This window comes from Arvicanthis niloticus, chromosome 2, assembly GCF_011762505.2.
Source record: "Arvicanthis niloticus isolate mArvNil1 chromosome 2, mArvNil1.pat.X, whole genome shotgun sequence".
NCBI lineage: Eukaryota > Metazoa > Chordata > Mammalia > Rodentia > Muridae > Arvicanthis > Arvicanthis niloticus.
The window spans coordinates 67,817,799-67,832,931 of record NC_047659.1 but is presented as its reverse complement, the minus strand read 5'-3'; the positions used below and the strand labels follow the sequence as shown (position 1 = coordinate 67,832,931).

The window sequence follows — 15,133 nt, the reverse complement described above, 5'->3', positions numbered from 1 at the left end:
CATTGGAGATCTTCAGATCTTTAAAGTAGGCAAGTGAAGATGTTCGGAACAGAAAAAGCGTGCACTGTTCAGGCAAAAATGAAAAAACTGGACTTCATTAAAATTTAAACATCTCTTTAACAGATACTTTAGAAAAGAGGCAAGCCACCAAGTAGGGCTAGCGTATTGACAGCTCATGTATCTGGCATGGGGCTTGAACCCAGCAACTGTAAAGAACACTTAAAAATATAAACCAAAACCCAAAGAAATCACACTTCGAAACATAGGTCTAAAAGGACTAAGATTAATGACATGTTGGAAAGGATGCAGACAACTGCCAATGGGAAATGAAGTGAGGTGATTTGTGATTGCTTCATAAATGGGGTGGCAGCTTGTTACAATTTAATCTATGTGACTCAGTAAGATTACACATTTATCAAGAGATAGAAAACGTACCCACAAAAGTACTCATTAAAAAATGTGCACAACAGGTCTATTCATACTTGCCAAAAATTGGAACAGTGGGATTGTATTAGAAGCATGGGTAAACATTGGCATATTCATAACTGGATAGTATTTAGCCCCAAAGTGCCAACATCCACAAAATCCAAGAATAGGCTAATAAAAGAAGTTGAAAGTGGGGAGACAGCTCATTTGGTGAAGTGTTTGCCATATGTATTAGTCAGAGTTCCCCAAAGAAACAGAACTGATAGAGTGTGCATGCATGTGTATGAGACAGAGAATATTAAATGGGAACCAGTTAGATTGGCATAGAAGATATGACTAAGGTAGTCCAACTATGGTCATACTAGAGAAGCTGAGAGTTTCTCAGTTCACAAGCCTGGATATGTCAGAAGTCCCCATATGGCACTAAGGCCTACAGAGTTACTAGTCTTTAGCCTACATTCAAACCCAGAATCTGGTTCTAATGTCAGTTAAGAAATGATGCAGCAGCAGAATAGATGGACTTGCCAGCAAGACTGAAGCAGCAGGCAAAAAGCAAAGTTTTCTTCTTCCATATCCTTTTATGTAGGTGGTCACCAGAAGGTGCTACCCTCATTTGACGAGGTTCATCCTACTTGAAATAATCTAATCAAGGAAGTTCTTCACAAAAGTGGCCAGAAGTTGGCCAGTCAACTAGAGCCAGTCAAGATAACAACTTCTGAGATCAGTCATCACACCATAAAAATACAAGGAAATGAGTTCCCTCTCCAGAACCTGTGTTTAAGAAGCCAGACATGGTAGCACATGCTCATAATCCCATTGCTAGAGTGGCAAAGGCAGGATGCACAGGGCTCATAGGTCAGCCCAGTAGCTTGCTTGATTAGCTCCATGTCAGAGAGAAACAGCCTTAACAGTCTTAGATGAACAAAGCAGGCACCCAAGGAGTGACATCATTATCCTCTGGTCTCCTTGCACTTGTGTATACTCCTCCTCCAACATACAGTTATCACCCACATGATCTCTCTCTCTCTCTCTCTCTCTCTCTCTCTCTCTCTCTCTGACACACACGACACACACACACACACACAAAGTGTTCATGTGTGTTCAGCCCTACCTATGGGATTCTAGATACAATCTAGAAGTAGGTTTGTTATACCTGTGCTGATAGAAGTTGTGCTACTTCCTGGGGGACGTGTAGACAGAAGCAGAATGGAAGAACTTTCTGGATTGTTAGTTTTTTGTGTAATTGTCAAAGTTGAAGGTTACACCTAAAATCTCAGTATTTCTTCTCTTTATGTGAATTATGCCTCAATTCTTTAAAAAAAAAAAAAAAAACTAATAATAATAAAGGTTAAGTAAACCACCAAAAGATATCCAAACTACCAAAGACAGACAGATGTATGTTACCAACAGGCTTAAACTAAAACTCTCCAGCAAGGTCTTTCCAAGCGAAAGGTAAATGATCACATAGGGAGACACAGAAATGCAAGAGACAACAGAGAGTACCTGACAAAGCCAGCGGGGCATAAACGAAATAAGGATATCCAAGTGGGTAGACGGCCTCCTCGGAAGTTACGCCCATGGCTGCAGGAGTGCACAGGCAAGAGGCAGCTACGTTGATAGGTTTAGGCAGTCGGTCCAGCTCGGCATTTCTCATTCACACATGCCTCCCTCAGAAGCCGCCGCACAGCAATGGATGTGAGCTTCCAAGTGAGCCGCATAGCACGTTGTCCTCTACCTAAGGAACAAAGCCCACAGTCCGCTGTAGCTTAGGTCTCTCAAGTTCCATATCAGCATCCATTCTTCTGTAATAGTCTCATGGACCTAGAATCCTGCAAAGGCTGGGGTTTTTCATGAATTATATCCATGTGTTGTTATAAATTCCCAGTTCAGATACAGTTCACCACCCAGGGTCATTTTTACTGTAAGCTCTGGTGCCGGTAACCACCATTTATTAGAAGACCTAAAAAGTTAGTCCAGCACTGTTTCCATTGTAGGACCGCAGGCTGAAGTTTGCTCTGAGTGAGTGGCTTTCTGCAGCACTCAGACTTCAAGGTACACCAGAGTCATGGGCCCGTGTGGCCCTCTCCCGTATTCAGTAAGCCCCGGTCAAGCTTGAGATTTGTATTGCCTCTGTTCTCAGGTGATACGGGGTGACACTGCTGGTCTGAGGATCACACTAAGACACCGATGCCTTAGTACAGGGCCGGAGGACCAGCAGCTGTGCTCCCTTCCTGTTGACCATGGGCAGCCTAGCAAAGAGCTCTGTGTTCTCTTGCCTTCAACTTTTAAAATAGTCATTACCCTTTAGTATTCTTCAGGTACCCATCTGTAATTATCTCCTTGGGGAATTATTGAGTTCGCATTGCCATTAATTATCGCCAGCTGTCAGCAGATGACATTAATTAGACTCCACTTTGGGTTCAGATCGATAAGCATCATCAGACCCCCAAAACTCGCTGAGCTTTCCACACATGGTGCTCGGATGTCTCTGCAAAGGTCCCTTCTATGCCACCTGATTTGATTTGTACCAAGCTGCTGCCATCACCACTGCAGTATGTGCTTGGTTGTCACTCGGCCCCTTTTGACCTTGGGATCTGGTACAGAGGAGTTCTCCCTCCATGTGCCTCACTTCCCAGGTGCAGGCTCCTAGGGATGAGTCCACGCTGTCTGGGTCAGCCAACCACTCAACCTGGTGGTGGCGTGGCTTTCTCAGTGTGGATTGTCATCTACAAACAGTTTAGTTTGGCATAGTCTCAGTTACCTGGCTTCCCCTTGTCACCTGTGATTTTGAGTTCTCCGTCTATAAAAGCTATTGTCAGCGAGGAGCTGTCCTCTGCTTCTTCTGATGCTGTTACAGATTGGTCTTCCATTTGGTAAGAACAGAGGTTTTGGATGAAAAGGGCTGCTAAATGAACACCTGTCCTTCTGAACTGTAAGGGTCTCTGATACATGGTATCATTTATAAAATAAAGATCCCTGACTTCATCTGGGGTAGACTGAGGCAGTGCCTGGCCCCGTGCTGAGAAGCAGCTCTGTGTCTCAGCTGTGATAATTTAGCTCCAAGTCACACTGAAAGGAACCAGGATTCCTAGGAAATATCACTCTTTTAAAAAGGTTTATTTCTTTATGTGTACATGTGGATTCTTGAGTGAGTCTATGTGCAGCATATGCACGCAGGTACCAGAGAAGCCAGAAAATGCATAGAACTCCTGATGCTGGAGTTGCAGAGGATTTTTAGGAACCCAGAACCTCTGCAAATGCAAGACCACAGAGCATCTATCCAGCCCCTAGAAATAGCTTCCACCAAGCCTAGCAAAGGGCCACCCAAAGACAGCAATTAGGTCATATCAGAAGAACTCAGAGTCAACTTAAATAAGCTCCCATTGGCTAAGCACAGGATAAGCTGGGTGACAGGGTTAGTAAGAAGTACACATGTATTTAAAGTAATAAATTTGCTATGATGTTTTTTAAATAGGGTTCATGAGAACAGCTTATTTATTAAAATGTAACTAATTAGAAGAATTGCATGCATGTATTCTTCCTTCCTTGATTGTACTTGAATATAAACAACTGACAAGGGAACTATATAGAATGCTCCAACTAAAACACCAGGAATGAGAACCCTGTGTGTTTTGGGTATTGTCACGCTCGCGGGTGTCTGACAATTACTGGTTGCTGCCTTCGTAGACTGATAGTGACACAGTGTGTGTGGACTGTTGAAAGTTTGCATCACTATCTGAAAATAGTCCTGCCCTTACTCTTCCCTAAGAAATCATGTCAGAGCCCAGTCTGGTCCCAGTAGCTAATGACAAGCAGTGTTGGGGAGAGGAGCATGTTAAGTGGGATCACTGGGAAGCATGTAAGAGTCAGGAATGGATCCATGTTACACAGCCCTGCCTCTTCACAGACATAATAGATAAGGAAGAAACTAGCAAGACTCCAGAGATCAAATGAGGCATAAGGAATGTGTCAACTAGTTGCAGTGTGTGGACCTCACTTAAATTATTATTATTCAAACTGAAAGCAAAGCAGAACCTTCATAATTCAATTGGAGGAAATATGCCAACTGAATAATTGATGGTATTAAAGAATAAGTCACAATATTTTAGATATAATTTATTAATCATAGATTTTAATGTGAGTTTTTACCTCAGCAGTACCCTGAAAAATTTATTGGTGAGATTCTATGAAGCCTGGGGTTTCATCCATTTAACATACTGGAGAGTGCAGGCGGGATGAAAACGGGCTGCTCAGTCCAGAAGCTAGTGCTGAGCACATGGGAGATCGCTCCCACTGCTTTCTTACTGTGTGTGTGTGTGTGTGTGTGTGTGTGTGTGTGTGTGCAAGCTATGTTGTTTAAAATCATTTATTCATGTGTGTGCACATGCAGGCGTCAGTTGTCAACTTGCTGGTTGATTTTCTTCTATCATATAGATTCCAAGAACCAAGCTCAGGTGATCGATCTTGGCAACAAGCGCCTTGACCTGCTGAGCCATCTTGCTGACCCACTTTTACATTTTCTAAATATCTATTGTAATATATTTTAAAGAAATTTAAACATGATAAAGTAAAAAAGAAAAGCCAGTTTCATAGCAACAATGAAAAATCTAATGAAATCAAAAAGGAGTTAGTAGAACACAATTGGCAGAAAAGGTTTTTATTTTGGGGAAGGGGTGTATTTTTGAAAAAGGACCTAGTGTAACCCAGGGTGGCTTCAAACTCACTGAATTTCTGAACCTCCTGCCTTCACTTCCCAAGTGCTGGGGTCACGTGTGTACACCAGCTGTTAAGTGGAATAATTATTTAAGAAGTTTAGTCACACAATGGGTGGATAGGTTGGGTGGGCTTAATTAGTGACTTAGAAGCTTCATGTAAGAATTATATCAATCCCCTGCCCAGAGAGTTCCTAGGTACTGGAACACTTGCTGGCCTTCTCCATGAAGCTCAGGCCTACCTGGTGATGCTCAGTTCACTTGGCTATCCACTTAAGTCCTCTGCATCACACTGTTGGCCCTGCACCTCCAAGTATAACAATGGACTTTACAGCAAGAGCATTGAATAAAGAGATCAGTCAGTAGACAGGAAATGTCATGTGTCCCAAATGGCTAAGTACAAAGAGACCCACACCTGGACACAGTATAATAAAGCTGCCTAACCAATGGCAGATAACCTTAAAAGCATTTGTTCAGTCAGAGTACTGTCAGGAAGACAGAGAAGGCACTAGATATTTCAGAAAAGCAAACTTAAGTTAGAAAACAGATTCCATTGTTGTAGAAGGATGAAAGTGGGGAAGGAAATACTGAGGTAACCCACAGGCAACAGCGTAGTGAGTCCTTGCAGCCTAAGGGTGGGAGAAAGCAAGCCCTGGGGTCTCTGCTAGCTTACAGACTCACAGGAATCATTCTGCAGGACTCCAACAAAATCTGGCTCTGATGAGGCACAATGAGGCTCATTCTAGGGGAGCCAAGTGCTCCCAGCTTTGATTGCTGTCGCTGGGATTAGTCTGGGTGGCCTGTGCCTGGGTGAGCAGGAAGAACAATATCCCTTTCCCCACCAGCCCTCCAGTCCCTTAGGGCAGATGTTTGCAGAACATAACAGGAAGCCTGCTTACAACAGAGAAAGGCGATTTTCAGACTTATAGCCATAGGACCACAGTGCAGATTATAGAATTAGGCTTTGGACTTGAGGCAGAACAGCTTAATAAATATCAATGCAGCCATTCGTTCATTTACTCATTCAGCGGATATTTACTGAGGGCTTAGTTACTGTGTGTCACTTGTTAGTGCTTAAGATAAATCAGTGAAGGAAACCTGAAGGATTTCTGACATCATGGAGATTAGGAAAGGACAGATCACCTACAGAGGGATAGTGACTGAAATGACAGCCTGTGTGTTAGGACCATCAAAGCCAGATGACAATTTTGAAAGGACACAGACCCCCTAGAATTATATGACCTTCTGTGGGGGAAGGATAAAGACATTTAAAGATAAAAAGCTAAGAGAAGTTCACATTCCAAGAGTCCTGCCCCAAAGGAACTCTATGTAATAGCCACCAGTGCATTATTCCAAGACACAAGATTTGCTAAGAAGTTAGATGATAAAGTTACAAATACAGACATAACCTATAGTAGTGGTTGTGGATTTTAAAAGAAATGACAAAACTGAAATCCTATAGAGTTTGGCACTGTGACAAAAACCTGAGGTGAACAGTTTAAAGAAGGAAAGACTGAGATCTCTGGAGGCTGAGTGTGAGGCCAGCTTGAGCTACATAGAAAGACACCATCTTAAATAGAAGGAGGAAAAGGGAAGTGAGGGAAGTTGGTTTACTACTGTTTGAATATCGGTAGGATATGTAGTGATGTCTACCCACTCTTAATCCTATTATTAATACTTTATACCAGTATGTTTGCACATATATGCACAGATGTACACATCTATGTGTACATACAGAGTCCAACAGGGCATCAGGTATCCTCTTCTGTCATGCTCTACCTGTTCCATTCAGGGTCCCTCCTTAAACCTTGGGGCTCACATTTTCTTGCATAGTCTGAAGATGAACAAGCATCAGTGACACCCTGTCTCCACCTGACCCTCCTGTCTCTGCCTGATCCTTCTGTCTCCACCTGCCTCAGAACTAGGGTTACAGGTGCTGGAGAAGGAGCTGAGAGTTCTTCATCTTGATCCGAAATCAGCAGAAGGAGACTGTGTCCTGCACTGGGCCTAGCTTGAGCATAGGAGACATCAAAGCCCACCCCCACAGTAACTCACTTCCTCCAACAAGGCCACAGCCACTGCCACAAGGCCACAGCTCTTAATAGTGCCACTCCCTGTGGCCTATGGGGGCCTTTTCCTTTCAAGCCACCACAACCATCTTCTACAATTTCTTCTACTTAAGGAATATTAGACTGGAAGTTTGTAGTGTGGGTTTGTTCCTTTTTTTTTTTTTTTTTCTAAATCTAAATATTCTCTCTAAATTTAAGGCAGAGTTCACTTATCAAACTTTCATGTGGTTGTTTAGAGTGATTTGCAGCCTCTTCTGGTTTGAAGGTCTGTTACCTGGTTGCCAAATAGCTAGACATTTTCCAGTTTCCGTGCATATATTGTTTATTCTGATGTAGTAAACAAACATTCTTAACTTACTCAGGTTGTTTTATGACCTAGAAGGTGGTCTTGGTAAATATTTCATATACTAGAAAGAAACAGCATCTGCTGTTAGGTAAAATAATCTCGAAATATCAGTGTACACTGATTAACAGTATTGCTTGTGTTTTGTCTGTCTGTGCTTCCACGAGTTACTGAGAGGCATATAAACATCCAGCTATAATTGTGAGTTTGTTTATATCTTAGTTTTATAAATTTTGTTATTAGGTACAGAAGTCAATGAAATATAAAACAAAAAAGTATAATCAACTCTCTAGAACTTGAGTTTTTTAAACAATTAGAAAAACTTACAACAAAATTGATTTTAAAACATTATAAATAACAAATATCAGATGGAAAGAGAAAACTGCAGCTATGTTACGTTAAAGAGGTTGTTGTTGTTGTTGTTGTTGTTGTTGTTGTTGTTGTTGTTGTTTAAATATACCTGGGGTTGGGGAAGTGCCTCAGTAGTAAGAGCATTTGTGGCACAAGCATGAGGACCTGAGTTCAAATCCCTAGCACCCACATAAAAAGTCAAATGTGGCCATGCACACCTACTGTGTTGTGGGGACAGAGGCAGGATTGCTGAGCTGATTACCTGCTATCCGATTTTCAGGTTCTGTGAGAGAACTTGTCTAAAGGGAATAAAGTTGAAAATAAAGCCTGAGAACCCCTCATGCCTCAGTGCACAGGTGTGTGTGCATATGTGTGTATATACATATATATCTATATATTTATATGTGTATTATGTAAGCAGATATGCCACACTTCCACTACACACACACCATGTATGTACAGATTAAATAAATAAATAAAGGTGCACTTACAGCTTTATATGAATAAATTTAAAAAACATAAATAAATCCTTTAAAAAAATTTTTCCTAATCTAATTCAAGAAGGAAAGAAAAACAAAGAAACAAAAATAATCTGAAAGGTCTTAATACTCTCAAATAAATTGAGCAATAAATTTTTTAAATGTATTTTTCACCAAAAAAATGTAACACAGAGGACTTCTACCAAAGTTTTGGTAAATGCTTCAATCCCAATAAACAGACTTTGGAGTAAGAGAAAAGGAACAATTTCTAGTTTCTTCTTTCGGTCAAAAGTATCCCTGAAAACAAAACTAGACACTTGGAAATAAATGTATATAATGAATTATATGTAAATCTTAAGTAACAAACTTAATTTTATAGGTATAAAGTATCATAAGTAAACTATTGAGAGGCTGGGTCCAGTAATGCTTTTTCAGATTTATATTGACCAATGTGAATTATCCAAGAAATCAAGCAGTAGAACATTAGGAAAGTCCAGAGCTTCCAAACTGAAGCAGAAGGTTATAAAAGGTAGGCTGGGAAACACAGTCTCTGTCCATGTCTGGACTACCGCAGAATGAGCAGCCAGGGACCACACCATCTGCATAGCATGGCTTCTGAGCTAACTCCTAAACAGGAAAGGATGCAAATAATCCTCTCACTTCAGGGGAAACAAACCCTACGCTTCTCTCTCGGCCTTGTGTGTGTATTAGTTACTCCTCCATGGCTGTGGTCAAGCACCATGACCAGGAGTGCCTTAGAAGGAAGAGTTTACGTGGGCTCACAGTTCCAGGAGGCATGGCAGCAGGCTGCTGGGGCAGGAAGCTGAGAGATCAGGTCTCCATCCACACAGAGCAAGGAAGACAGCAAACTGGAAGTGAGGCAAGGTTGAGCTCTGTGTCCACCCCAGTGACATTCTTTCTCCAGCAAGGCTGGGCCACCTCACCAGTACCACCACCGACCAGGGACCAAGAAGTCCAACACCTGAGCCTGTGGAGAGCATGTTTCATACTGGAAATAAGCAAATAAATCAACAAAAAAAATCAATAACGTGTGGCAGAAAGAAATGTTACTCAGAAAGGGTGCTGTTGTCTCTGTGCTGTTACTCAGAAAATCTACAGTCAGATTTTTAGGAACATTTTTATGAGATAGCTGCATGTAAGGTCACTAAATAAAGATAAGTTGCATTTTCATTGTTGAAAAAAAATGTTCATCGCATTTGATATAACAACAGAGAAAGCAGATCATAAAATGATAAAAGCTGAAAGACATTTTAAAGGACCTAAACAGAAACAACGTTCCTGGGTTCTACTTACGCTCAGAAATAATTATGTATTTACATGCACCATGTTTGTGAATTAGAAGACACACACACACACACCATTAGCCTGTCAGCCTGACCTATTGAATCAATGCTGACAACCTGAAAATGCCAACAGAGCTTTGAAATGATAGCAGGACTTTTGCCCTGGCTAGATGGTAGATACCACAGGAAGAGGTGCTTGCCTGGCCACTGACTCCATCCCCATATCCCAGGGAGAACAGGAGAGGAGCAGCTGTCTGAAGTTGTCCTCTGACCTTCATCCTTAGGCTGTGACACACACATGTGCCATGTTGTTTATTAATTTAATCTTTTTATTCTAAAAAAATTTAAGAAAATCATAACTTTGAATTTCTAAGACAAGATAAGGATTAAAAAGAAGACATGAATCCTTAGTGCTACTGATAGTCAAGAATTACAGGCTGAGGTCCCAGGTAAGTACCATTTCACCCGCATGATGCACTCAGGTGTATGCTTCTTGCTTCAAAGATGGGAAACGGAACAAAGCAGGGACAGGAGTGCCACTCTGCTGTGCATTTCAGTGGCCTACAACCTCTCTGAACCAAAGCATTCTCTAAAAAACTGCATGACAGTAGAGCCCAGCTCATGGTTAGTGACTTGGTGTGTGGTTGGAAAACAAGCCTTAGCCTGTCATTTTCTTTGCAGAATCAGACATCCTGGGTCCTTTCCAGCATGGCAGCCCTCTACTGGAGAGTGAAAGGTCAGGGGAAAAAAGCCATCGACTGCCTGCGTCAGGCCCTCCACTACGCTCCCCACCAGATGAAGGTGAGTGTCAGGTGAGGGAGCTCCCTCTCCATGGCCTAGGCCTCCTCATGCTCAGCCAGAGTGGCATTGGCATACTGAGGTGAGGCCTGTGACTGTCCCCACCTGTACTGAGAGCCAGTCTTCACCCAAGGAGTCCTCCGCTTGAGCAGGCTGCCTGCTTGGGAGTCATTCTGGGGTTAGCTCATCCCCTGTGGGTTTGGCCAGCCCCTAAGTGCTTCATTTCCTATCCCTTTGTACATATTCCTCCTACACACACAACCTGCCAACCTTGGCTCTTTTCATCGTACCCGCTGTTAACAGTGGCTGAGAGCATGCAGTTTATTATCAAATGCATACTGAGTTCTGCATTAATCTAGATGCCCTACATTGTACAGACACAGCCTTATCTGCTTGTCAGACCGTGCACAGGATGTTAGAAGAGCCATTTCACTGAGGCAGCTCTGGGTTCTAAGCTCAACTCTCCTCTGTACTAGTGTTCTAACCCAGGGCCAGACGTGAACACTGCTCTCAGCTAAGGACATACACTCTGCCATTGCCCAGGGAGGACAGAGATGGGCCCCCTTTTGTTATTTGTCTATGTCTCCCAGCACAGGGCATGGCAGCCATGCTCAGACAACATGTTTAAAGAGGGAAGCTCTGTGGGAATCGGTGTTACCAGTTGTTCAGTCTGCTTCACACCAGGAGAGCAGACAGGAAGGCATCTTGGCTGCGCAGGCCAGAGAGCCTGCATGCACCTGCTGGTCTTGCATGTGGTGTGAAGACTGTCATAACAGGTAGGGGGAAGGGTCCCTCCAGGCAGCACAGAAACAGGTGGCTGGCTGGCCTGTGGGCACAAGCCTGCCAGCTGCTGTGGATGACACACCAGTCCATGCACAGAAGCCAGGGCCGAGGCTCAGTTCAAGAACACTGTCTAGTTCATGCAAAACTCACTCTGGAGCATGCTCTTTTGTCAAGGCTTGACTCAGACTGTGCCTGTGGTCAGGTGTCCAGTCACCATCAGAAGCTGGGCTTGCAGCTCAGTAGAAGAGCCTTCATCTAACCCAGGGAAAGCCCTGGGTTGAATCCAGCACCACCACCAAAAACAAAACCAAAAACAACAACAACAAAAAAGAAGAATGCTTTTCATGTAAGGCTATGCCGATGAGGGTTTGTTGGGTTTTCCTCTGGTGCAAGCTATTTTGCTGTCTACTCATTGACTGCCAGCCAGCAGCAGCGGCCCTGTACACTTCCATGTAGCACTGGCCTCTCCCAGGACCCACCACTGTTCTCTTTATATCTGTAAAGTCAGAAGTGAAACTCAGTCTCTCCTCTCTTTCTCTCTCTCTCTCTCTCTCTCTCTCTCTCTCTCTCTCTCTCTCTCTCTCTCTCTCTCTCTCTTTCTCATCCCCCAGGATGTGCCCCTCATCAGCCTGGCCAACATCCTACACAATGCCAAGCTCTGGAATGATGCTGTCATCGTGGCCACCATGGCCGTAGAGATCGCGCCACACTTTGCTGTGAACCACTTCACTCTGGGCAATGTCTACGTGGCAATGGTAAGACGGGTGGAGCCAGCTCACCTGATGAAGAACGGGACTTCAAAGCTTACTTTGAATATCTTACTCTCCTCCAGTTTCCCAGACCTGTTAGCTCCAAAATTAGCATTTACACCAACAGAAAGTTTATAGCCAGGATTTGAGGGGTTGAGGCGGGAGGGAAATGGGAATGGTGGGGGAGGGGTGGGGGTGGTATTGTTTTGGTTTGGTTTTTCTGCAACTTTATTTTAGATTATTTATGCATATGACTATTTTGTCTACATGTATGTATATGTACCATATGCTTGCCAGGTGTGCTTGGAGATAAGAAGAGGACATCAGGTCTCTGGGAACTAAAGTTGCAGGTGGTTGTGAGCTACCAAATGGGTGCTAAGAAATGAACCCAGATCCTCTGGAAGTGAAGCCAGTGCTGCCAATTGCATATCCATCTGTTCGGCCCGTGGGTCGCATTTCCTTAAGTAACACGTGATGCAATCTGAGCAGTTACAACTGCACAGTTCTTCACCATGAGGTTTTTTTAGCACAGTGGTGTTAACACACTACTCTACAACACCTGAACCGGCTCGAGTGTTTGTCTTTTCCTCTAGACTCTGAGCCCTCGGGACAGAGCTGCTCTTCCTGGTGTGCAGGAACAGATTAGGTGCCCAGCCAACAGTGATGAAATTCAGCAGCTTCATAGCTTCTGTTCACAGGGGAAATGATAACACACCCTTCATGTTTTCAGCTAGTCAGAAATACAGTCTGATTTTGTGTGTGTGTGTGTGTGTGTGTGTGTGTGTGTGTGTGTGTGTGTGTGTGTGTGTAACCTAGGGTCCTTGCACTTGATAAGCAAGTGGTTTATTACCATTGAGCTCTGCAACCCCAGCCTTGATTTCAAAACTCAAAACCCCAGAGGTCCCTACCAAACCCAGCATAACCATCTATAATATGTGAACCACGCCATCTACTGCCACTGGGGAGGAGCAGTTCCCAGACTGCTCTCCTAACGGGTCATGGAATGAACAGTTCTGGGCTGTAAGCTGTGTGTGCATCATCCCTGACTTCTGAGCATTGGTCCTGGCCAGGCTGGCGTTGCTGAATTGCAGCCTTCCCTGTTTCTTAAAACTGAAGACAGTTTTTCTCCCCAGTGACTGTGAAGTTTGCTGCCGTGAATGAGCAAGTCTGTCTCATTGGGTGAGACAGCCACTGAGGCTGTCCTGTGCTCTTCTGTGTAGAATTAGTCTGAGTTAAAAGAGTTATGTGCTCAGTATAACAGTGCTCATTTCTAAATGTTTTATATATTTGGAAAAATAAAAAAAATCCTGAACTCACACAGTGGTAACAGATGCCCATGTTCAGCTCTGTCTTGCCGGGCGTCTTAGAAAATCAAAGCAGATACACAATGAGATGGTGGCTCTTAAGATGGCCACTGCTTATTCCAAGCCAACAGAGGCCAGTTTTCTGCTTTCTACTTTATCTGCGTGCTCAGCCACTGCTTGCTTTGTGGTTCTGCCTTGAGGATGAAACCACTGTATCCTCCCATACCTCAGCTCTCCACAGACTTAAATCCACTTCAAAGTCATGGTGGATTGTCACTGGCACAGCCATGTTTAGTCAGGTCATGTCATCCCTCACAGCTGCTCCTTATCCCTCACAGGAAGAATTTGAGAAGGCCCTGGTGTGGTACGAGTCGACGCTGAAGCTGCAGCCAGAGTTTGTGCCCGCCAAGAACCGAATCCAGACAATCCAGTGCCACCTCATGCTGAGGAAGGCCCGGCGCTCCCCTTAGAGCACTCCTTCCTGTCCCTCAGCTCCCCAGCCCTCGTCAGAACAGAGCCCCATCACTGTTGGTATCCGCATGGACGATGTGTGTGAATTGCCAAGTAAAACGTAGCAGAACTTGTCTGTACAGGACTGGGTTTGCTTGGTTTTTAAGTTCTTCCTCACCCAGCCACCCTCAGAAGAGGCATCTTCAGAAACAGGGTTTCCCAGACACTGTAAATACTGAGCCAGGACAGCTCGGAACTCCACTCTGTCTTCCAAACCTCCATGCCTTCAAGGCTCCAAGTGGTCCAGCCTTTTCCTCGGGGAGGCCAGAGCCACACTGCCCATTCTCTGCTTCCTGTGTAGCCTCTGTTGTCCCTGGAATCACAATGCCGCCTGGGGCCAGTCAGTGAGAAGCAGGGATTCTCGACATCCGCGCCAGCTCTCCTCCCTAACCCAGTCTCGTCCATCATTCCACGCTGCTATGTTACAAGCTCTCAGAGATAGTTTGCAGGGGAAGAAGGGGAAACAACTTTACAAACAAAATATTTACAACAGCAGAAACTCTTAGGGTCAGCTGACCTTTGTAAGTTATTTATGTTGGGGTGGGAGGGGGGCTGAGCAGGGGAGTCAGCCGTGTGCAACATCTGTATCATTTGTATTTTAATTGCCGATCACAAGGAAACCAATACATTGAAGTCCTATATAACAGGTTTATATATATAGAATATGTGTATTTGAAGCCCTCTACAGACCCAGTCTGTGTTACTAATTCCTTGTTCGCTGCATTTCCTGTCTTGGACTAGGCGTGACTGTCAACCCTCTCTCTGAGGCTGGCACCCCAGCTCCTCGGAAGAGAGCCAGGGGCCAAGGTTGGGTGTCCCATACAGTGCCCTTACCTTTGGTCCCTGGAGAATCAAAAACTCCAACATTTTGGATTCTTTACGGGCACATCCTGAGAACAAAAATAAAAATTGTTTATGAGCAAAATCACTCTATGGTATAGTTTTTCTTCTGATATGGGCTAGTCCGGACTCTCTTGGAACTCTGCCTCTGGTTATATAATTCTTGGGTTATCCCACAGCATCAAGCTGAAGAGTGACACCATCCATCACTGGCAGACAAACTTAGAGCTTAAAACATCTGACCAGAAGCTGCAGCAGCAGCCAAACTCAATATGACTGACCTTCCTGGAAAAGGAAGCATTGTCAAAGCCATGACTCCCAACTCCTCAGGTGAGCACTAAGTCTCACATCCACCCAATAAGTACCTCACAAAACCAGTTGGTCACCTCTGGGCTGAGGCCCCACCAAGGGCAGCATTCTGCAGTTTTCCACAACACTGTCAGGCCATCCCAAACACTGGCCCAC

The 15,133-nt window shown here is 44.1% G+C and overlaps 1 protein-coding gene across 2 annotated transcripts in view; it reads left to right on the top strand.

Annotated features, from left to right (window-relative positions):
• Ttc17 (tetratricopeptide repeat domain 17) overlaps positions 1 to 14,756 on the top strand; it is a 105,371-nt gene extending 90,615 nt beyond the window's left edge. For both annotated transcript variants that reach the window (XM_034494753.2, XM_034494752.2), the window contains 3 exons: positions 10,366 to 10,485; positions 11,877 to 12,020; positions 13,657 to 14,756. In XM_034494753.2, the coding sequence (XP_034350644.1) occupies positions 10,366 to 10,485; positions 11,877 to 12,020; positions 13,657 to 13,788 (396 nt within the window). In that variant the 3' untranslated portion in view covers positions 13,789 to 14,756. The remainder of the gene's footprint in view (positions 1 to 10,365; positions 10,486 to 11,876; positions 12,021 to 13,656) is intronic.
• Positions 14,757 to 15,133: the final 377 nt, after the last annotated feature.